We start from the raw sequence: 24404 nt of genomic DNA on the forward strand, positions 1-24404 counted from the left end.
TGCAGTTGTAGCTGAACCTGAGAAAAAATATTGGCAAGGAAATATAGTACTGCTCAATTTAAGCTGCAGTTGTAGCTGAACCTGAGAAAAAACATTTTCACACTGCTAATAACTATATATTATCGTGCATCAGCAACATGGATGCAATTCTACTGCAAATAATAGTGGCAGAAAAGTATTGTGATAAAAATACTGGCCATGAAAGAACACATTTTACTGTTGTTTTCACGGCGATAAAAAAATATGTAAATCTCGTATTACGAAAATAAGATGAAAATGATGAACAGAATGTTTTTTACACACAAAAAAAAAAACATGCTCCCAACATCTATTAATGAAGGCAATACAGTCAAGTTCACAACAATTCGTATTTAAATTCATATTTCAGCTTAAAAGCACTTCATATAACAAAAAATAAGTTTGTCCTATATATTTAGTTTCTATAGATCTATTTACGCTGAACAGAAGCAAGAAAATCTCCCTGAATCGAGTCAAATAGGACGAAATAACCTGCTTCTGGCCTCACCTGATTTTTCCAAACAAAAGCATTGATCGCTCTGTTTGTATTTAATAATACTATGGTAATATGAGAATACATACAGTATCATTGGATACAGTGAAGTAAAGCATAACTTTTTAAAAGAGCCGAGAAAAAGATGCACATTTGTTATGTTTGTATTTTATGAGGGTCTCTCGGTGCTTAGGCTAAGTACCGATAGTCAGGCAACAGCGCCATCTATGAACGAAAAAAAAGAACTAAGTCTACTTCACAACAAGACTTATTTAGGTCATATTTCAACTTAAAAACACTTCCTTTTCATTAACTTTGCTTGTTTTCTCCCCTAATTTCTCTGTGTTGTAGGCTGTCATGGAGGGGAATCTTGGTTCTTTCTGTATCTGGCATCATCCATATTCTGATCTTTTCCACCCATTCCAATACCTCTGTTACATCTTCGATGTTTCTTTGTGTGCCGTTGGTTGGTATTAATCATTCCTCTCATCTTCTGTGGTGTCATCTCTTAGTTCATCTTCTCGTCCTTCTTTGCAGGGTGTTATTTCTCTTTTCCATTTCTTCTCTTTCTTTTGTGGAGAGCCAGTTCTTTTTCTTTATGTTCCTTACTTGATCTCCCAGCTTCTGTTCTGTTTGAGGGGTGTTATTTTTCTCATTCCAGATCTTGACTAACCCTCTTCTGTATCCCTTTCTGTCGGGTTGCTTCTGATGTAGTATCTCCACATTTCCTTATTATCTTCTCTTGTCCATTTCTTCTGGTTTGCTCTATAGCTCCAGTCTCTGGTTGCTGGTTACTGTCGTTGTGGTAGTCAGTTGCTGGATGACAACCTCCAAGTACCTGACCGTCTTCCCTGTCATTGGGCTATAAACCTGGCTGCCGGATGGAAGCTTCTCTGCTGCCAGAGCTTCCATTTACATCGTTGTCGTTTAATCTTTCATTTCTTTCCATGATTGCTGAGTTTTGCTATTTAACCCATAGCTGGACCCTTCCCCATCAGGGATAGCTACTCATTACAGCTGAGTAGACAGGAAATTACGATAAAGATCCTTTCCCAAGGAATCAACTCCGAGGACTGCAGTCACCCATCCAACAACTGACCAGCCCCAATGTTGCTTAATCAGTCCATTGACAAGCTAAACTACTGCCATGGCACCACATTATTATCATTATTATTAATCAGGAGATGAAACCTATTCATATGGAACAAGCCCACAGGGGCCACTGACTTGAAAATACCAAATTTGTAACTAATTTGTATTTCTCATAACTAACAAACCTGAGGTCTTAACATTAGGATTTACTAGTGCCCAGCTGGAAACCGATAGAGTCAAAATTGCACTTGTGAGATCCAGGGACTATTGGCATCTATACCAGGTCATGGGGCATGTATACCCAGAATGCCCTTGGCATCCTGTGACCCACCAGTTATATTTCTAACCCTTTTTAGACTGCTAGAGGGGTGGTTCGAGGTGGGCCTTTAACTGTTAAGACCTCAGGTTTGTTAGTTATGAAAAATACAAATTAGTTTACAAATTTGGTATTTGTTCATATACGGAACAAAACTTCAGTCTTAACATTAGGATAGACTTACTTATTGGAGGGACGTAAGTCTCTATAACCGACTGGGAGTTTGCCACCTTATCCATTTCCAAATATTAGGGGAATTCCAAGAGAATGGACAATGAACCTAGAACCAAAGATATAAGCGAATCTATTGGTTTCCCTCACTGGGTGCTGATACCATTCTATGGTTTACACATTATGGGAGAACAGAGAACCTTCCCTTCTCATAAACTACTCTTGTCCTTTGTATCTGGATCCACCCTCACCCCTCTCTTCCCTATTACCGAGAGGGGTGTGTTGCTACTGAAAAGTATACTATAACCTAAGATAACTTCACAGTATGGCTGACCACCTCACCTGCATCTAGTCCGTTCCAGCATATGATGGTACAGTGGTCCCCCCGTATTCGCGGGGGATGCGTACCAGACCCCCCCGTGAATAGTTAGAACCCGCGAATGTTTGGAACCCCTATAAAAATGCTAAAAACAGCCTATTTTGTTAGTTAAAACTCAAGAAAAACCCACTAAAAATTTTCATACATGGTTTTTTTAATAGTTTTATCACAAAAAGTGCATTTTATGATGAAATTCATCAAAAAAAACCAGGAATTTGTGGATATTTACCATAGAAAAATACCGCGAATGTGCGAATTTTCCGCGAATAATGCAGGGAAACGTTCCCAAGAGAAATCCGTGAATGTGTGAGTCCACGAATCTGGAGAACGCGAATACGGGGGGTCCACTGTACTTTCCTTCATACTGCCCGTAGGTAAAGGAGTAAAAAGAAAGTAGTAAAGAAAAAAGACCAGTCATCCCATTCATTCTACTTTCATACCTTCATCTTAGACTAGACACAAACTGACCTGCCAGGGGTACTGGATGAGCTATATCACATGCTGGGGCGCCACCACTGGACCCAAGGAAAAAGTGTCCAAGGATCTATGGGCAACGTCTTTTAAATAAAATGAGGTAAAAGTTGTTTGGCGTTTCCAAACACCAGCTTTCAGAATTCTCTCCACAGACATATTCTTCTTAAATGCCAAAGAAGCACTCAAGCCTCTGAAGTCATGAGCTCTAGCCCTCTCCTGGCTATTTGACCCCCTGTCTTCTGTCATGTAGGCATTCCCTGATCGTCTCCCTTAGCCAAAACGATATTGTATTCCTGGACACTTCCTTCTTGTTCCGTCCTGTACATACGAACAACCTCCAGCACCCCGGCCTGAGGTGCCTTGTCCTTCTTAAGTACTCTCTTATTACCCTGATGGGGCACAGAAGCATCTCATCTTTGTCATTGTCTACAAAGTCTACCAAGGAAGGTATGGAAAAGGAGTCGAATCTGCCGTCCATTATTGCTGGGTTTTGAGTCTTGGCCACGAATTCTGGAACAAACTCGAATACCATTGACTTCCAAACTCTCGAGTGCTTTATGAGATATGACAGGCCATGTAGCTCCCCCACCCTTTTGGTTGAAGCTAGGGCCAATAAGAAGACTGTCTTCAGGGTCAGGCTCCTATCTGTGGACTGCCTTAGTGGTTCGTAGCGGGGTTTTGTCAGACTACTCAGTACCATGGTCAGATCCCAATCTGGGGCTTTTAGTTCCTTTGGTGGACATGACTGTTCAAAGCTCTTCATCAGCATGGCCAACTCCCATGAAGACGAAATGTCCACACCTTTCATTCGTAAGACTAAGGCTAGGGCAGCCCTGTACCCCTTCACTGCAGATACAGACATATGCCTTTCTGTCCTGAGATATACCAGAAAGTCTGCTAACTGATGAATAGTGGTACTGAGTGGAGACAAGTTCCCTCTACAACACCAATCACAGTATGCCGACCACTTTCCTTGGTATACTGCCGCAGATGATTTTCTGATATTTCCTGCCATCTGAGTTGCTGCTTTCTGCGAAAACCCTCTTGCTCAGAGGAGATACTTGACAGTCTCCACCCGTGAAGCGATAGGGACTTCACTGACTGGTGGTACCTCTCCATGTGCGGCTGACATAGTAGGTTGCTCCATGGGGGTAACTCTCCGGCACGTCTATTAGGAGTTCCAGCAGGTCTGGAAACCACTCTGCCTTTGGCCATAAAGGAGCTACCAGGGTCATTTTGAGGTTCTGAGACTGCATTACCCTGTTCAGAACCTGACGGATTAGAAAAAAGGGAGGAAATGCGTACACGTCCAGATTGTCCCAAGGGTGATGTGGCACATCTTCTGCTACTGCCGCTACGTCTGGGACTACCGAACAATACACTTCCAACTTTTTGTTGTACCTGGTTGCGAATAGGTCTATGATCGGCCTTTCCCACAACATGAGCATCCTGTCCACTACCTGTTGGTGCAAGGACCACTCCGTTCCCAGTATCTGATCCCTGCGGCTCAACTTGTCGGCCACTATGTTTCTTTTTCCCGGAATATATCTGGCCCTGATGTCTACTAGGTTCTCTACAGCCCACTGATGAAGTCGAACTGTCATCACATGTAACTGCCGAGAAACTATGCCTCCTTGTTTGTTTATATAAGCTACTACTGTGGTGTTGTCTGATATCAATACCACTAAATGTCCCTTCACTCTCTCCCTGAATTCCTGTAGAGCTAGAAACGCTGCTTTTAACTCCAGCACGTTTATATGGAGTTCTCTGTCTTCACAACTCCATTTTCCTGACACCATCAACTCCTCCATATGGGCTCCCCAGCCTTCTAGTGAAGCATCTGAGAACAGCAAGAGGTCCGGGGAGGGTTGCTGAAGGGGGACACCCACTGTCAGATTGTCGTCGTTCACCCACCACATCAGGTCTTTCCTCACTTCTGCCGACAAGGGAATTTGCTCGTACGGGTGATCTACTATTGGTGACCAAGACTCCTTCATCCTCCATTGTAGAGATTGAAGGTGTAGCCTCCCTTGTGGTACTAGCTTCTCCAAGGAAGTTAGGATTCCCAGTACTACCTGCCACTGCTTTGCTGGCTGTGTTTGTTTTCCCAGAAAGGCATTCACCACTTGTTTGCATTTCTCCATTCTCTGGTCTGTTGGGAATACTTTGGCTTTTATTGTGTCTATAATCATTCCCAGATACTCCAAACGTTGACTTGGATCCAACTGCGACTTCTCCTGATTTATCACAATACCTAGACTGTGACAAAACTGCAGGAGGGTTGCCCTGTCCCTGAGTAATTTCTCAGCCAATCGTCTAGATATCTTATTAGCCTGATACCCTGAGCATGCGCCCATGTCGACACAAGAGTGAACACTTGTAAAAACTTGAGGAGACGTTGTCCATCCGAAGCACAGGACTTTGAATTCGAAACCTTTCTCTGCAAGACTGAAGCGGAGAAATTTCCTTGAAGACTGATGGACTGGTATCTGAAAGTATGCGTCCTTCAGATCGATTGTCAGCATAAAGTCCTTGATCCTGACTGCTTGTAGAACCGTTTTTGGAGTTTCCATTTTGAAACTGGTTTTTCTTATAAACAGATTCAATGTTGACAGGTCTATTACTGTCCTCCACTCCCCGTTGGCTTTGGGTACCAGGAAAATCCTGCTGTAAAAGCCCTTTGATGGAATGGATACTTGTTCCACAGCCCCTTTTCCATCATCTTCTCCACTTCCTCTTGCAGAATAATGGCCTTCTGAGATTCCTGAGCATAAGCGAGGTGAGGTAATGGCTGTTCTGTCAGGGATGGGGTTACCTCGAACGGAATCAAATACCCGACCCTGAGCACATCCACCACCCACTGCTCTGCTCCCAGTTCCTGCCACACCTTCCAGTGATTTGTCAGGCAACCCCCCACTGGTGTGGCCGAGTGATGAGAGGCGCCCATCCTATCTTCTTGAGCCTCTCCCTCTTCCCCTAATCCCCCTTCCTCTGTTGTTTCTATTGTGAAAGGGCCAATGAACCAACCTCTTTGGGGAAGAGGGTCTTGTTGCTCTATTAGGGATGTTATGTCTCACTGTCTTCTTCCGAGGTATTTGGTGTTGCCTTACCTCCATAGAGGTAGCTTGACTGTTAGACATTTTCCTAACTGCCTGCTGTACCCATCTATCGTTAGTGTCCATCCTTCTATCTATAGACTCTTCCAGTATGACCTCTGGCAACAGCAATTGTGACTCCAAGATATCCCCATTCCTCATCGCTAACAGGGAATCCAAATCAACAGTGCGGCTTAGTCTAGCCAATGCTGCATCTCTCCTCATTAACAAGATATTTGCCCAAACATTGGCACTTACATTTGTCAAGTATGCAATCACTTTGGAACCTGATTGTAGTAATCTAATGAAGAATAATTCATCCACTACCTTCTTGTCACTTCTGAGGATGCAATCTTCGTCACTGCTGATGAACAAAGATCTAACCAAGAAGCAGTCTGAAAGACAGAAGAAGCTGTTGCTTCTAACGTAGCAGCCTCTTGGTAAGTCATTGAAGGGCACTCCATTTTCACCTGATCTAAGGTTAATCCAGGCCTTAACCTTACCACATTAGGGTTCACTTGCTTTGACAGCAAAGGGACCATCGGTGTCGTATAATATTTCCTTTGTTTCATCATTGGAGGAGGAATAAATTTAAATGATCTATTAAATCTTAAGGAATTATCTCTTCCTGCAATCCGTGCGTTTACGTGTTGTAAAACAGAGTCCGCATGACTTGAACAAGGCAATTCATATGACGCCTTGGTATCCTTTTTCAATCCAAATACCATATCAATCCCCGGAGGAAGCATACTGGCAGGTGTTTCTGCCTTCTCCGAAAGGTTATTGAATTGATGAATCAAATCAATCACCTCTGCATACAAGGCCAGAAAGTTGGTTTTCTCCTTCCTCCAGCTCTAACATGCTGTGCTCCGCCACAAGGGATGTTATTTCACCCCTATCCTCTGACAAATGGCTGGGAATTTCGCGGCCGCCTGCCCCTACGGCCGTGGCCTCTCTGATCTCTGATGGCCACCGCCAGCTCGATCCCGAATAGTCAACAGGAGAACGAGAACGCCTCACTCTTTCTCTGCTCACGGATCTAGAGCGAGAATCTTGTCTAGACCTCCAAGATGAAGGCTCCCTTGAAACTGAGCTAACTTCATCTCTATTAGGATTGCTATCATTTCCAACAACCGTTGGAGAATTCGGCCTCAATCTTTCATCCAGGTGGACAACGCCTTCCGCCAACGTATCAGACGAGGTTGCCAACTCTCTATTCTTTGTTCTTTTAATAGGAGCCTTATCATCCTTTGTCCGTATTTTAAACGGCCTTACGGGCGAAACTGGAACCTACATTCCATTCTTTGCTGCACATTTCGCCCCCAACGTTGATTTTGCCAGTGGTATCGTAGTCTTGCTTACACTCTTTGTAATCTGTATTGGCAACTCCACGTCGGCCGCTAGTCCATCGGCCGTCGCCTCTCTCGCTCGTTCGGACTCTAGCAAACGGCTTCGTCCGCTAGCTTTGCACTTACCAGCCACTGACTTCTCAACTTTCATGGTGACTGGGATACGACAATCCTCTTAGCCCGAGGATCAGTCACGAAATCCCGAATCCTCTAACGCTTGACTGGCGCTCACCGTGACGTCATCGAACTTAGCGATGACACCGAACTAGAGGCAGAAGACGAAGAAGACGACGAATCACGCCTTTTCTTTTTGTCTTTCTTAGCCATTCTCTTCTCTATATCCTGTAATTTCTTCATTAAAGCGTGTACTGCAGAGTCAGAAAGCGTATTTGGGTCCAGTTGCAGCGAAGTAGATAGGGGCGCAGTAGTCTGTGACGTCATCGCGTCTGCCATATCAGTGTGTGACGTATGTTGTGACGTCACCAATCTTGTAGGGAGAGACTGTGCGGCTTCTGCTGGCATCCGCACATTTGCTGCAAAACTAGCCCCCACGTTCTGCATCGCTGTAAACATAGAATTTGATGGTGTAGCCGCAGCATTATTTCCCATAAATTGCAAGCCAGGGGGATGAGGAACATTCAGTGCTGCCGGACCCTGTTGGAATCGTGACACCATATAATGCGACAGCAAACCCTCCAAGGTTGGTACGCCTGGTAGGCCTAGCGCCGCCCACGTACCTTCCATCCTATGCGCTTCGGGGGCCGGCACCTGGAACAAAGATGGCAATACTCCCCCCCTACATGCTGGGAACAAAGGAGCGTACATATTATGCATAAAATTACCCAAAACCCCTCCTGAAGTTTCCGATAACGAATCGCTAGGAGAAACCGAAGGGGTATGGGACAAATCAAAACCAGGTGGCGAAACATATGGAGCAGTCTGGTTTATTGCTGATACAAAAGAAGCCGGTAAGGTTTGGTCATCCAAAGATGGCGTCACCTCCTTCCTTTTGTACTGGCCTTTCTCATAAAACTTTTTCCACTGTTCCACCGACCAACCCCGACAAACAGAACATGGATTAGTAATTGTACATAAGTTTTCCCTGCACCTACTACACGTTGGATGAGGATCCGTCGACACCAAAGTTAGGAATCTAGAACACGGAAAGCCACTGACTCTGGGGCATTTCCTTTGTCTCCTCTTTGAAACGGCAGAAGATCCCAATGGTGAAGCGAAAATTTCCATCTTACCACTTATACGCTCTTACCGACCACACTCACACTGAGCACACTCAGAGAAAGAAAAAGTAATAAGAAAAATGAAAATGAAATGGATAAAAACAGGCAAACTGAAAACCGGCTATAAATCAGATAGACAGTAAACACGTCTTATCTTAAAGGCGGTAGGAACATAACTGGTGGGTCACAGGACGCCAAGGGCATTCTGGGTATACATGCCCCATGACCTGGTATAGATGCCAATAGTCCCTGGATCTCACAAGTGTAATTTTAATTCTACCGGTTTCCAGCTTGGCGCTAGTAAATCCTAATGTTAAGACCGAAGGTTTGTTCCGTATATGAACAACTGAAGCTTCCAAGGAATATGGTACTGGATGGTTGACAGGACCAATTGACTTGTTTCCATTCTGATCTTGGTGGTCTTGACAAAAAAGTTCAGAGCACTGACATCCAGGACAGGCCTCCAGCCTCCTGATGACTTGGTGACAACAAATAGACATAAAAACCTCTCGAATTTATCTTTGACTAATTCCACAGCTTCTGTCTTGATACTGGCTGAAACTTTTTGTAACAGGGCTGCAAACATCTCCGAACCTAACAAGTAGGCTGTGAATGGGATGGCATAGCCCTCCTTGAGAACTTTTAGAACCCAAGGTACCACATTTCTGGCTTCCCATTAGTCCCAATACTGAAGAAGCCTCACTCCTACAGGTGAACAGAGGACAGGGTCCTCATTTATGAGGGGTGGGTCTGGCGGGAGTGTTTTTACTAGCTCGTCCTGACTGAAGATTCCTGTGAGGGCAGGATCGAAAGTGTCCTCTGCCACTCAACAAGGGCTGTTGTGACACAGGGGGGATATTGTCCTGGTGCTTCAGGGGGCCGGCCGGAACCCTTATATATGGGGGGGTATAGGGCAAAAAATGCAGTCATGAAAAGATTCATGGAGCTTCATATGGCAACTGAGAATACGTATACAAAATATTTCGTTAAAATTCCTCTTACTTTCGTAGTTACAGGGTAATTAGTAATTAGTAAATTTTGATAATTACTGTCAAAGAAATTTTGAGCAATGGCATCTGTAGAGATTCCATGAGTCACAAAAGGGAAGGGAAATCAGTCAGCTACCAAGTAACCACGATTCAGTGCGAGCACAAACCCCAAGTAGTCTACACATCCAAGTTTCACCTCTGACATTCGCTTACTTTTACTTATGTTTATCTTTTTTTCAGCAAGAATTTCATCATGCCAATGAGGAAAAGACAAGCAAAACATCTCGCTAACATACAGACGAAGAAAATTTGCTTTAATATGATTACAGAATATCATAATATATGCGATATTAGCGTAGTTAGTGAAGAGAGAGAGGGAGGGTTGCGTAGCAAGTAATGACCCTGTCTTGCCTGATGCACACGTCACACTGTGCCACAGGCTACGATCTTTGAGCAAAGGGATCTTCATTTATGATAAATAACATAGTTTTGGTTTATTAATACCCAAAAAGGAATATGAAATTCATAATAATCATGATTTATTAACATTGCCTTTGTAAAAAGAGAGTACGTACACCTTCGAGTTTCACCTCTAACATTCTCTTGCATTTACATTTGCTTATCTTTGTTTCGGCAAGAATTTCTTCATGCCAAAGAGGAAAATACAAGGAAAACATCTCGCTAACATACAGAAGAAGAAAATTCGCTGTAATAAGCCAAGTTAGTGAAGGAGAGAGAGTGAGTTGCGTAGGAAGGAGTGCCCCGTCTTGCCTGACGCAGTGCCCCAGGCTACGATATATGAGCAAAGGGATCATCATTTATGATTAAATTATGATAAATAACAGTTTTGGTTTATTAATACACAAAAAGAAATATACATTCATAATAATCATTATTTATTAACATTGTCTTTATAAAAATACGAAGGAAAACTTTGAACACCCATATCTCAAAACTATACTTATTGACCTTCAAAATCTATCTTCTCACTTAGTTTTAAAGCTATAACATTGGAATTGGGTATATAACTCAGAAAGACATTATAGAACAATCAAATCAAGCCCTTTTTTCCTATTTTTGTTTCACCTTTTTTTTATATAATTTTTTTATTCCTGATTTATAGGGTTTATTTTTTAATCATAATGAAAAATTCATATCTAGCAAAAAAAATTACTTTTAGAAAAAAAAAAAAACTCCTCATCAGGTCTATATATGGTAGTAATCCCAGGTCTTAATATTAAATATCAAGGGAGGAGATAGAATTTGAAAAATGGTTATTTTCAGGATAAATCGCCCTGGCGTCACAAAACCGAAGGTCAGATTCGAAAATCAGATGCAGTTAGGAGTTGTCCCAAGTCAACTTATTAAGTGGTATGAATATCAAAGTCCTGCCCTTAAAAAGTGACATTAGCTGGCCAACCCCCTTAAGATGGTCAAATACATCCAGAGCCTCTATGACCTTTGGCAGACTGTGCTAGTGGGTCCTGTGTTGATCTCTTCTTTAGTTCAGCCGTCACTCATTCCAAAGTCGCCTTCAGGAATAAGCTGGCCTGATCTACATGAGCGAACAGAAAGATCATTGCTAACTCTTGTGCACTGTCCCCGACCGCTTTATCTACGCAACCGAGCAATCCTGGCCAGTTTGTAGCCAAGTTCTGAAGAGTGGCGCAATCTTCAATTTTCTTTGCTAGAGCTCCTACGGTCTAGTCAAGGAAACTCAGTATTTCAAACACCTTGAAGATGTACGTAATTAAGTGACCATGCTCCGATGACAAATAAAATCCTTGCAGACGAGAATGTAGACCTTACAGAGTTAATAAGACTGAATAAATCCCCTTGAGAGGAGGCAGAAACTCACAAGGAAGGAGTTTCTCCAATAGAATACCATGCATGTGGGCACTGGACACACGAACACTGAATGCTCAAACAGAGAGCATTTAGCAGAAGCTGGATGCTCGAATGCTTAACACTCGGACACTGAATCTCAGATATCAGGCACTCGGACACTGAACACTCATACACTAGGCACTCGGACACTGGGTGCTCATACACTGGGCGCTCAGGCGCCAGATGCTTGGACACTGGGCTCTCAGCTTTCTTGGAAGAGGGGCGTTTCAGAACAGCAACTTGACGCTCAGCCATCTGACGGGGGCTCTCCCAAAAACTACAGGAGGAGAGTGGACTGCATTCATGCTCCTTAGTATGCATATGGGACGGTGGCGAATCCTCTTCCACCAATGAACCATACCTTTCAGTGGCCTTGAAACACCAGTGTCTGAATCACTTGATGACAAAGCATGAACATCCAAAAGGACGCCTTTCCAGTGGCCATCCAACGAGTCCTGGGATTAGCATTCAACAGGCTCATTTGAAGGGGCAACTATCCGTGGGCAAACCCTACTGATCTCCCTTGGACTTCCACTTTGCTTCCTCCCAAAACAGGGGAGTTTAGCTTTGGTCTTGGTCTAGGAGCATCGGTGGAATGGATAGCCACCTCCTCCACTGCACTTGCACCAACATTATTCATTTTGTCCATAAGGACCTTCACTGAAATCCCAATTTGGGTGGCAGTGTTCACTAAGAGACCGAATTTCTGGTCTATCCATGCTTCGAGGCTGGGGCAATGGGCACCAAGTTCCGATGAAAGGGAGCCAGGAATGAGTAGAAGGAAAAGTTTGAGGGCTTGTTATAGGTGAAAAGGCAGTCATATGCATAGAAGGGACAGGTAAATTAATATTATCATTAGGCAAAATAACCTGACTAGAAGCCCTAGCCTCGGCTCTAGCAGCTGCATTCCTATTCCTGTCATGTTGAAGTTTTGCTAAATGAGCCTCTAAACCTGCCGTTTCCCCTTGTCTCAATCATTGCATTCGTCATAATAAAGTGTCCAAGAGCAAATCTGCCCTCTACACATGCAACACACAGTGTGATTATAATATTACCAAAGTCAGTCTTGTTTTGCAGTCTTTGTTGCAAAGTATAACACAAAAAAGTTGCAATCAATTAATAAGTCAATATCAAGAGCTAAGCTAAAATAATTAGCTCTACCAAAATACAGAATATGTCACCAACGGCGGCGAAAAACACAACGATCTGGTGAACCAAATTCCAGGAGCTGCTCAACAACCAATGTTACGTAACTGACCAGCAGAAACAAATTGAACTCTTCAGCTGTATTGTAACCTATTTGTTCCCGAAAGTGGGTGGGACTAGGTTACCTACACCGAAAACAAAAGAGCTCTACCACAAATTTCAAAATTTTGAGCCATCGTAAAGTATAAACTATATAGCCAAATACTTGCTAAGTTACTGTTAAAAATATAGTGCTAAATAAATCTTAGATTGAGAAGTAATTAATCAATTTACTCCCCAAACTATTGATATGGTCTATTGCCCTTGCTCTATATTTCTCAATAAACTACTAAGTTTTCCCTAGGAGAAATAAAAAACCACAACCTATTAGTACTGGTCTGTGCTCAGGTCAAAAAAAGAAGACATCTAACGAAGGCGATTTCAAATACTCTTCTGTGCAAAGAAGGAAGTCGATATCTGCTTTAATTGTAGCAGTAAACTGAGGCACTCTGGGAAATGAATCAATAAGAAGAATATCTTCTAAATGAGATCTAGATTCATCAGAAGAGTAATGCATGATAAAATTGGAGACATTGACAGAGCTGCAATTATAGCCACACAAGCAGTCAAGGGCACTCAGTTGGGATAATGGGGTCTTAGGAGACTTCATAGCAGCTACAATGATAACCCTCAAATGCATAGGAATTGAAAAATATGTGAAAACAGCATGAAACCCTGAAGGCTTTAAAGGCAAGACTGGAGACGAGGGTCAAGCTGAAAGATCTGCAATCAAACAAAGCCAAAAGTATTCCTAACAAGCCACCTTTTTTTCCTGAGAAAATCACAAAGGATGCATCAATAGATTGTACGAACTCTAGCAATGATGTAGGGGCGAAGGCAAAAGGAACAACAAAAGTGAGGCTGTGAGATAAGCAGGTGACATGAAGCTAGAGGTTGAGTACTTTCAAGGAAGAGATTTTGGTCAGGCATACAGGTAGCTATAGATACATGAGGTAAAGGTTCCTACCACAAAACTCTTAGCATGAAGGATTGACACTGAGGATGTGAAAGCCTCATCTGCCAAAACTCTGAGTCTTCACTGAAGCAGCGGTGGCATAGCTGTATGAAGAAGTATCCCCGACAGGTCTTTGGCACACGTTTGCAAGCTTTTTTCTGGGTGCTGATAAACCATTGATCATCAGTACAGTTCCCCCTATACTCCTTCTACATAGAACAATGAAGAGCCTTGATGAAGATTCTTATCTAAAGAGGACATAAAGAAGCTGCAAGTAAACACTTACACGAGTACACTGTGGCTTAATGAAATAGTTACACTGCCCCACAATCATACACCACAAACAATGGGGAATGATTAAAAATCACAAAAGCTGTAAAAATAAATCATAACAATCACAGCATTGAAAACTGATTACAACTTTTAATTAATACCACAATGATGGGAAAAGGATCACTAGAGATAGAAAATCTGAGAATACAAATTTGAAAAATACCAAATTTGTAACTAATTTGTATTTTTCATAACTAGCAAGAAAAAAAACAACAGAATACTGAAGCAATTTGATACTGAAGTCCAATTCTCCAATATTTTGATTACTTACATGTATTTGTGTGGTTGGATACCCCTCAATGTCTGTACCCTAATTGTGACTGAAGTATTTATTTTCTGGAAATTTAATTGACTTTGGTCTTGTCCTTCCTCACTTATAGTAGCATATAGTTAATTATTGATAGCTCCTACAATTGCTATCTTGAGACTTATGTAAAACTTGGATTTGTATCTGAAAAGGAGCATATAAATTCTTGCCAGTGACGGCTACAGTGTGCAAGTCATAAAAGCAAGGGTGAATCATTACATTAAATAAGTATAAAAAAGGATACTATGGAACCTAACTGAACACTACAAATGCAGCAGTAAATCAACAAAAGCCTGTCAATGATTTGTATGTTACAAACATTCATACCTTCATTTGGTGGAACAATGTTCTTAATCTTTTATCACTTGTGAGTCCATGTGAACTCATGAATGCCCTCTTACATACACGTAGATGCTTGCCACTGATGCGAACAAAATATTCAAAAGTGTTCTGTCTTCTGGACTCCTCTGCAGGCTGCAAAAGAAAAATAATTTTGTAATTTATATGTTAATTATTACAGTACATGTAGTACAAACACATAAAAAGTTACATACAGAAGATAATGTATTTACATTTATCGTGTTAAACCATCATACTTCCTGAGCTTTCCTTTTATGCTAAAAGTTGATATGTACTATGTCACTAAAGCAACCATTCTATATGCTTCCTGCCATTAAAATAAATATGAAAAGCCTCGCAAATGAAGCAAGGCTATTAAAAGACTTATTCCCTCACATATAATTGACATCATTACAAGTGCTTTTAACTGGAGAACTAAGCAAAATCTCGTGGATATCTCTTTATTAGCACAAAAGACTTGTTAATTAATGCTAGGTATGGTGGAATAATTAGGATATGTTACATAAATACCTTCAGGTCCTTAGCAAACACCACTGATAACACCTGAATTTGGGTCATGAGCAGAGTGCTAGATCTGTACTATAAGCACCCTCTACCTAGCAGGTTGCCACCTCTATAAGGCTAGATCCACACACAATAAAAAAAAATGTTGCCTTGTTCTGGATGAGCACCAAAAATCACAGGCAGAGGAATAATAAACATAGCAGACAGTGAAAGATTCGTTTCCATGGTTTTACCTCTGCATGTCTTGCAGATTGACCTAGGTTAAAACTGACTAGCAATGGCAGATGTCAATAGCCTTAGTGACCTAAAAACTGAACAATACATGGAAATGGCTCTTCATCAATGTGCTTAGCAAACAAATCTTCCATCATGTCTGTACCTGAACAGTTAAATACAATTTAGAAATGGCACCTGGCTTGGTCCCTGACATACATATATCAGCCATCCTTTTCATTTAGCATCATCAAGCATAAATGCTAGTTTCCAGTTGGAGATAAAAATTCTGACTGCTGTAGAGTACAAATTTTCCGAGAAGACCAAATGCCCTACTGCTTCTTGCCACTTCTTCATGGCTGGAGATACTCCCTGTACTGTTGTAGTCTGTCCTTCAACATTAAGGTAGGTTACCAGGTTTTTTATTTCTGCCAGTTGGGGAACAAGCCTTGGATGAGCTAACAGTTCAGATAGTGATAAAAGCAAATGAACATCCCTGGAGGTCAGGATGCAATCAATGCCAACACCATTATGATAACCTGAGGAGCTGTCTTCTGCCCAAAGCTTACAACCTTGAACTGATGAACTTAGCTTGATCATATAAATCACACACATACTTCCTGGATCCCTGATGGATTGGGATATGGAAAGTTCTGTCATTGAAATTCAATAAAGCAAAGAAATCCACTTTCCTACTGGACCTTCTCATTGATTTCAATATTTTCATTCTGGAGATCAGATTCAGGAGCCTGTTCCTGTGAGCTCAGTTTCAAGGCCTCGAAAACTAAAAATAACTGGAACTGGACGTACGAGCCTGAAAATGCTCACAACACTTTCTCTAGAGCTTTGTTCTTCAGTGTGAACTGGACTTCCTCTAATGACCTAAATCTCTCAAATCATATGTATCCTTCATCTAATGACCTAAATCCTTCAAATTGTAAGTATTCAAATCAAAGTCAACTAGCAGAGAGAGAGAGGGGAAATTTCCTCCAGGAATGAAAGATAAACCTGTTGCAGAGCTGCCATGACATTCATTTCTGCAGATATCACCCTACTGCAGAGAGGATGGTTGGTTTCATCTTGCCCCTGCTCTGCCTGAGGACTTTAACACAGTCCTTGCTCCCCTTTTTATCGTGAGAGAGCATCACGACTTCCTCAGCTGCCAAAACTTTTTAGCAAAATAAGATTTAAGCAGCTCTGCTGGAAGAAGCTATTCTGACGATGTGAAGTTGCCAATTTCAACTGCTGAGAATGAAGACAATAAGAGCAAATGCTTTCAGTTAAAAGTTACTGTCCTTGTGGCTGTTTTCTCCAGTTTGTCTATCAGCTCTTTCACTAGGTTTTCTGAGAAGAAGAAATGGTTCAATAGGTCAGCCTTCCTGAGTTCACCAAGGTCTGCAAGGAAGAGCTATTGGAGAAGTCAATAAAAGTGGTGTTTTTCATGATAACATTAAAAAGAGGGTACAGAAACATCTGCATATGGAGGATTAAGGCCCTTCCATGGGAGCAGACCACCCTCCTTACCTTTGAGATATTGTCCATTAATAGCTTTTCTGCTTAAATGTATTCCATCATGGGGTGGCAGGGTGAGCAGTCAGGGAACAACAATGACTGGGATGTTGTGGGCATTAACCTCTGTTGCTATGGACAGTTTTATAGGATGGAAGAATGCACCTCTGAATTTAAGAACAGTCCAAGTGCAAGGACCCTATGGTCATTCAGTGCTTAATATGAGGAAATGGTTGGATGACATTATATAAAAGATGATCATTAAAATCATCATTGCATTAAACTTTCATGAAAGAACTCATACTCCTTTCCTTGCAGTCATTTTAAAAAACTAAAATTATGAAAATATATTATGTAAACAATGTGAGCCCAATCCAAAGCCAGATTACAACAATTTCTCTTCCCACATCTATTGGGAAGAAGGACAATTGATAAATTTAAGATTTTATATTTTGTATTGTTGGTCACACAAGGGGCAAAGCATCTCTTTTGGTATCCTTGAAATATATACCTTATAGACTTGTTCATGTTGAAATGGGAACTAAATTTTATTTGATGATATATACTTCAGTTAGAAGCATTTTTTGCATACTTATCAATTTCTTCGTCTCCCTGATTCCCCAAAAAAGGCATATACCTAGCAGAAACATGGATTTTTTTTCTGACAAAATACACAGAAAAGCCACTCCCACATCTTGCAAATAAGTGGCTGTACTTGATTTCTGATATCTAAGGATGTATTGCACTCCTAGGCTAAGTATATTACAAAATCCTTGTGTTTTGACTGGCATGTTAGATCCAAGGTTTGGAATAAAACTGTCACCTATGCTACATATTCTTATATGCAATCTGGTAGTTTTACCTCATATACATAATTTTCAAACACAACAGCCTAGCCAACTCCATTTTCTAATTTACATCCATCTGTATAGATCTTTTTCTAGATCTTTTGCTCCTGACTGTTATTTTTTAATGAATATTTTTGAGCAAGACAAGATATCTGGTATGATCCATAGTGAGATGGATGGAGATGTCATATCACTTTTTTGACACAATTATTTCTCATCAAGCATCTGTTGTATTTGGAAGAATTCTGAGGATATTATACCAAGCTTTTCATCACTGTTGCATTCCAAAAAAAAAGGGTGGATTCTTAGCAAAGCTTTTCAGTCTTATCATATTCCTACCATATTTACTGATGGTGACTTAGGGAAATTTTAATCTTCTAAAAAGACTGTACCTCACAGATCAATAACCACTACCTTCCTTGTAAGAGGCCACATACCAAACAATTTCTTTAAGTCTTTTAGTGGATGTTTTCCCAGTGTTTATCTTTTGTATACCATAATATGTGAATGGCTTTAAGAACACCTGTCATTCCTTCGTTCATTTTCCATGATTGTCATTATCAACGTCATCAATGAATGAGCCACAAGATAACAATGGAGACATCAGTCACAACCTTAATATATCCGTCACCAGAACCTTAGGTACACAAAGCCCTCATTTACATTTGCTTTGACTTACAAGACCATGTCTTGTGGTTCCTTCTCTACTTGACAAAAGCTGAAATTCTGAGGTTGGTCCATGCTGCTGACCTAATCAGAACAGTGGCCTTAACCGGTTCCTTCATGCCAAGATCCTTGATAGCTGTCAAGTTTATTTTGACCATGCCCCCCAAAAGCTAGCTGCATGCAGACTGGACACTTGACACTCAATGACCAGAATCAAACTGGCACAAATCCTGTAGAACAAACCCAACTTGACTGGCCTCACCCTGGTTAGTTCCTAGATTGGTGGTAGTCATGGTAAAAAAAATCTTTCCAACTCTTTGAATATCTGCTACTTAAATTGATGTAAATCATACTCCACACATGTCTTGCCCTTTTTCAACAAGTGGAAACTGATAGTTTCTTTTATTACAATTCAGCCTTCATTCAAACCTGACACCACGTAACACCCATACAAGACACATCTACTCTCTTCTGCAAAAACAACTAACAGAGGCCATACATTGCAGCTTCTCTAAAAGACCATGAAAATACAATGAGTAACAGAAATACCTTGGTACCCTAGCTGCTCCTAAGGAACATTAAATGAAAGCACAAGAGTGAACAATACAGAAACTTATAGTTACTTATGAGTTGAGTCACTCCTATCAAGTAACAAACCATATAACATACACAAACTGGACTCTGTAAAGACAAAACACAAGCTAGCAAGCCACCCAGCGGGCACAAAAGACACAAAGCGTGTAGGTAGCTCAGAGATGAGCAGGCAGCCAAGCTTATAGGCAATACAAACAGAGTATGTGAGGGGTACTACAGGTGGGAGCATGAAAGTAGGTACCCTAGGCAGAGGTTGGGAGTAGAGAGGGCAAATACATGTGGGCAGTACCCCAGCCCCAAGCAAATCAGTTATGTAGTGGACATAGCTGGTGGTGGGCTATCAGGTAGATGAGATAGACTCAGTATGTACGAGAACTCATTGAAGAGATTATTGTGCCAACCAGTAAACTGAGCCAACTAAGTAGTAAATTCCACAAGTGCCCCTTTCCTGGATCAACCACCTTACTCCATTCCAGAAGCCTGCCTCCAAAATGCAAACCATCATAGCACATCTAAATGGGATGGGCAAAATACATCTGTCGACAGATGCAAGCTGGAGCAGGGACAGTAAGAGTTAGATCCTACTAACATACCTTGACATTTTCACTAAAAATGGACTAAAACAGTGATACACAAAACACTGCACTTAGATATTAATATACAAGCTAAAGTATTGACTGCTCCTTTTAAGATAACATTATGCAATGAATGAAAAAACTGTATAACCATATTATAAGTGATAATGTCAAAGGATTGGTACATACCACTGAAACGGATAACACATAAGCAGGACAGTAATTACGGAAAGCAAAACAGCAGGATAGCAATTACGGAGGGTCAAAATGCCGGCTAGCAATTACAGCAGGCAAAAAACAGGAAAGCAAAAAAACAGTATAACAATTACAGAAAGAAAAAAAGCAGGATAGCAATTACAGAAAGCAAAAGTATGCGACTGATACACAAGTGAACATGAGTACACAATAATAATGTGGCACATCATCGACACCTCTGTTAAGTATGTATCAGCGCGAAAACCCAATTATTGGCACCGATAAGTGGAAATCGGCGCATTTTGGAACCAAAAATTACCAATTTTCATTGCCAGACAAGCGCCATGAAACCGAATCGCTGATAGTCAGGAACTATCAGGAACTGCTTGGTTCTTAACCTAAACTAACCTGTTCTTTACATGTGACATCCAATCGAAGAGGTATATAAAATTATATGATATCTAAAATGGCAGCCAAGCAAAAAATATGACAACACAGCTGGTAAGACCTCTCTTAATTTGAGGTGACACTACTTCAAGATTTTTCAGAATTACTGTATTTCCAAATTTTTCAAAACTGCAAAACAGTAAGAATAATGACTTACTCCTCGTTGTATGCTATGTAGCAAAAATGAAAACAGGAGGGGTTAACACAAATGAAAGCCTGCCTCTGCTCATTAACTAATAAAGGGATTTTGACAAAGGAAAAATCTATTTCTGGGTAAGGACCTGTGTCGCCAAGTGAAATGTTCCTATAGCCCTCATTTCTAAGGTATAAATATTGCTAAATATACAAGAGAAAAGCTATATGGATTATGCCAGGATATTCCTGGCTCTCCGGGCTCTCATAACTGTTGAACCCCTATAGTAAGGGAAAACTGGGGCTAGTGAAACCACTACCTGAAGTCCTTTTTTTTTGCCAATTAGTCTTCTCCTTTCTCAATATCCCTCATTCCTACGAGGTGACGTTCTACATCCAACTACCGCCCTCTACTGCTACAACTAGCGCCCCCTCTGACATTCCTGAATAGCACCCAAGGTTAGGCCAGCTCAGGTGAAAGAAGAAGAAGGGGTGGGTTTCACTGGGCTACACAGGTCCTTGCCCAGAAATAGATTTTTCCTTTGTCAAAATCCCTTTTCTGGGCTTAACCTGTGTCGCTCCGTGAAATAGTAACAGAGAAATGGCCCCATAAGCTTGGAAATACATTGTAATCAAGGAACTGAAAGAAAAATAAATTATTTTACATTAAGTAAAAACATTTTAATAACATAACTTATCTCTAATGAATCCTTGATTTACAACACTGAATCTAAAGATATATGCATACCAAACTTGGTAAGACCAAGGTGATACCAACAGCAGGTAATACAAGATATCTATATATAAGTTTAACATTGTTAACCTATGTACAATACAGGAGTGGGTTAATGTGCAATCCAGAAGAAAGCCAAGGTAAGGGTAGGGACAGTAAGCAAGGCAGGTAGGAGAGAAGGTACTAAAAGGTAGTGATATTTTACTAAAGTTAGGCCCTGTTATACTGATTCTGTTATATCAAGGAAAACAACATTCCCTACTGCCACTGCCGAATATTTAAGGGCCTCTAAAGATTTTAGGTAGTGGCGTTTAAACGCTATCTGTGACTTCTGGCCCATGTCTCTTTTAAGGTCATCAAAGTTCATATGGTGCAAGTAATTAACTGAAGTAGCCATTGCTCGGATATCATGGACGTGCGGAACTGATTCCGGATTGGCTTGTTTAAAAATATAGAATTTGTTGTCCGATTACCTTCAGGGAAATGGTTCCCCCATTCTCTCTAATAAATAAAGGGCCTGAAGACTTTTGGAAGTTCTATTTAAATAGGATTTCAAAGTGCTTACAGAACATAGAGATAGCTCCTGTGGAAGTGGGACAACCTTCCACGGGGACCATCTATTCTGCGGGTCCTCATTTTTTAGCCAAGAATTTTCTATCTGGGGAGATTAAAACTTCCCCAGATGGGAGGAAATCATTATAATTTGGTTCTCTAGAGAGAGCTGATCGTTCTGATATTCTGGCTACTGAGGCCAGACTTATTAGGAATAATGTTTCCTGAGAAGCGTTACATAAGGGCCTGATTCCGTGTCAGTGTCGGAAGCTAGCCTGAGAACATCATTAGAAACCAGGAGACCGTATGGGGGCGGTTTGCTGGTTTCAGTCTAGCACAAGCTCTCGGGATGGACGAGAAATAGAATTCTGTGAGATTAATATTAAACCCAAACTGAAATTTTTCTTTTAAGGCAGATTTAGTTGTGGTAATAGTACTAGCTGCTAGACCATTCTTAAACAAGGTTCTAAATTTTAAGGCTGCCAGATTCGTAGTCATTATCTGTACCCTTGAATCTTTCAGAAAATTGGCTAGCTTTCTCACTGCTGAATCATATTGCCGAAGTGTAGATTCTCTTTTGTCTGATTCTAGAAACAAAGTGTTTAGAGGATCAATATTGGCAATCTTTTGTGACGCGAACCTCATGAAGTCCATAAAGTTAGGGCATTCTGGAATCATGAGAAAGCTAATACAGTGCGAGACTGTATTATCCGTGTCAACTTCGGTTTGGGGATCCGCCGGGGCGGAGTCTCAATTCCACTAGAAGAGGGAACCAGTTGCTCTTGGGCCAGTTGGGAGCTACCAGAGCAATTTGTCCTCTGAAAGCTCTGAGCTTGACCAGAACTTTCATTAATAGGTTATAGGTGGAAACCATTAAATCTTCTGCCAGTTGTTCCAATCTATGGACATGGCGTCTGTGGTGTAGGCTGGAGGGTCCAGATTGGTGGCTACATAACTCTGTAGCTTGAGGTTGGACTCTGTGGGAAACAGGTCTATTTGGAGATCTGGAATCTGTTGGTAAGTCCAATTGAACGGTTTCTCGTCTAAGGACCATTCCGACTTCAGCAGAGTTGTCCTTGATAGTGCGTGCTCGACTACATTCATTCTCCCGCCCGATAAGTGGCTGACCGATGACAATGGTTCTTGTTGCCAGGGAAAAAACTGCTATCATCACATGATTTATGTGGATTGATTTGGAGCCTCCCCTGTTTATGTAGTGAACTATCACTGCATTGTCCAGTACTAGTACAGGCGGTCCCCGGCTTACGACGGCTCCGGCTTACGACGTTCCGAGGTTACGACGCTTTTTCTTAAATATTCAATGGAAAATCCGTCCTGGGTTACGACGCTTGTTCCGAGGTTACGACGCTGACGCTTCCGACGCTCCGAGTTAACGACGCTTTTAAAAAAACGCATGCTATGATAAAAATCCTTTATAGTTTAGCAACAGTATATAATAAAAATATGTTTTTGGTTACATTACAACAAAAATTTTGAGGTTATGATGATTTTCTTTTCGACACTTTTTTTTTTTTTCGTATTTTTTTAATTTTTTTAGTGACGCCCGCATATGCGGAACTAGTTTTGCGGCGAAGAATGAATTACACTAGCTTGGGATGCGCAGTTTAAAACCAGTCCAAAAGCGCAAATAATGAAAAATCATTGCTTGTTTCCAGTACATAATTAAAAAACTAAGTTTCTGGTTAGATTACAACGCAAATTCCAAGGTTACGACGTTTTGTTATGCTTTTTAACGATACCTCATATGCAGAACTAGTTATGAGCGGAGGGTGCATAAAAATCTTAATTAACGCTATTTTAACTGTATGGTAAATTGACCGAACAACGACCTCGGACCTGGTCGAGGACGCTAAGCGTAACAATACCAAAGGACGCCACTTCAATCGCGTGTCTGCCTGAAGTTCAGGTCGGTTGTGTGCTAAGACGTTGCTGGAAATTCCTTGCCATTTTTGCAAATTTACAATGGCTCCTAAACGCCAAAGTACTTCCTCGATGATAGTTCATCCAAGAAGAGGAAGGTCATCACGATGGAGGTAAAATATGACGTGGGTGAAGCGTTCGGAGAAGGGAGAAAACTAACACCGAAATAGGCCGTTCTTTAGGCTTGAGCAGGACCACGGTGGTAACCATTGTGAAGGACAAGGAACGTATTCTGAAGCACGTTAAGGATGCTGCACCGATGAAGTCAACGGTGATAAACGAGAAGCAACGTAGCCAGAGCATTGTTGAAATGGAGAAATTGCTCATGATCTGGCTGGAGGACCAGAACCAGCGACGTTTTCGGTGAGCTTAAGTGTGATCCAGGAGAAGGGCTAGAGCGCTGCATGAGGCAGTAGTGAAAAAGTTTTGGCGAAGGCAGTGCTGGTGGTGAATTTTCCGCGAGTAGAGGTTGGTTTAACCGTTTTAAGGCTCGTGCAAATTTGCATAATGTGAAGCTGCAAGGTGAAGCTGCTAGTGCTGATAGCGAAGCAGCAGAAAGTTTTCCAGGTGGTTTTGGCTGAGATAATTAAGGATGGTGGTTACACGGCTGACCAAGTCTTTAATGTGGATGAGACTGGATTATTTTGGAAAAGAATGCCAAATCGAACGTACCTTTCCAAGGAGGAGAAGTCAGCCACCTGGCCCATAAAGCTGGAAAGGAGCGACTGACTTTGCTGTTTGGGCCAATGCAAGTGGCGATTTGAACTGAAAGCCCTTGCTGGTGTATTTGGCTG

The 24404-nt window shown here is 41.4% G+C and overlaps 1 protein-coding gene across 2 annotated transcripts in view; it reads right to left on the minus strand.

Annotated features, from left to right (window-relative positions):
• LOC135195015 (putative uncharacterized protein DDB_G0282129) overlaps positions 1-24404 on the minus strand; it is a 67801-nt gene that overhangs the window by 7846 nt on the left and 35551 nt on the right. For both annotated transcript variants that reach the window (XM_064221295.1, XM_064221294.1), the window contains exon 6: positions 14669-14815. In XM_064221295.1, the coding sequence (XP_064077365.1) occupies positions 14669-14815 (147 nt within the window). The remainder of the gene's footprint in view (positions 1-14668; positions 14816-24404) is intronic.

This window comes from Macrobrachium nipponense, chromosome 15 (assembly GCF_015104395.2).
Source record: "Macrobrachium nipponense isolate FS-2020 chromosome 15, ASM1510439v2, whole genome shotgun sequence".
NCBI classification, from domain to species: domain Eukaryota; kingdom Metazoa; phylum Arthropoda; class Malacostraca; order Decapoda; family Palaemonidae; genus Macrobrachium; species Macrobrachium nipponense.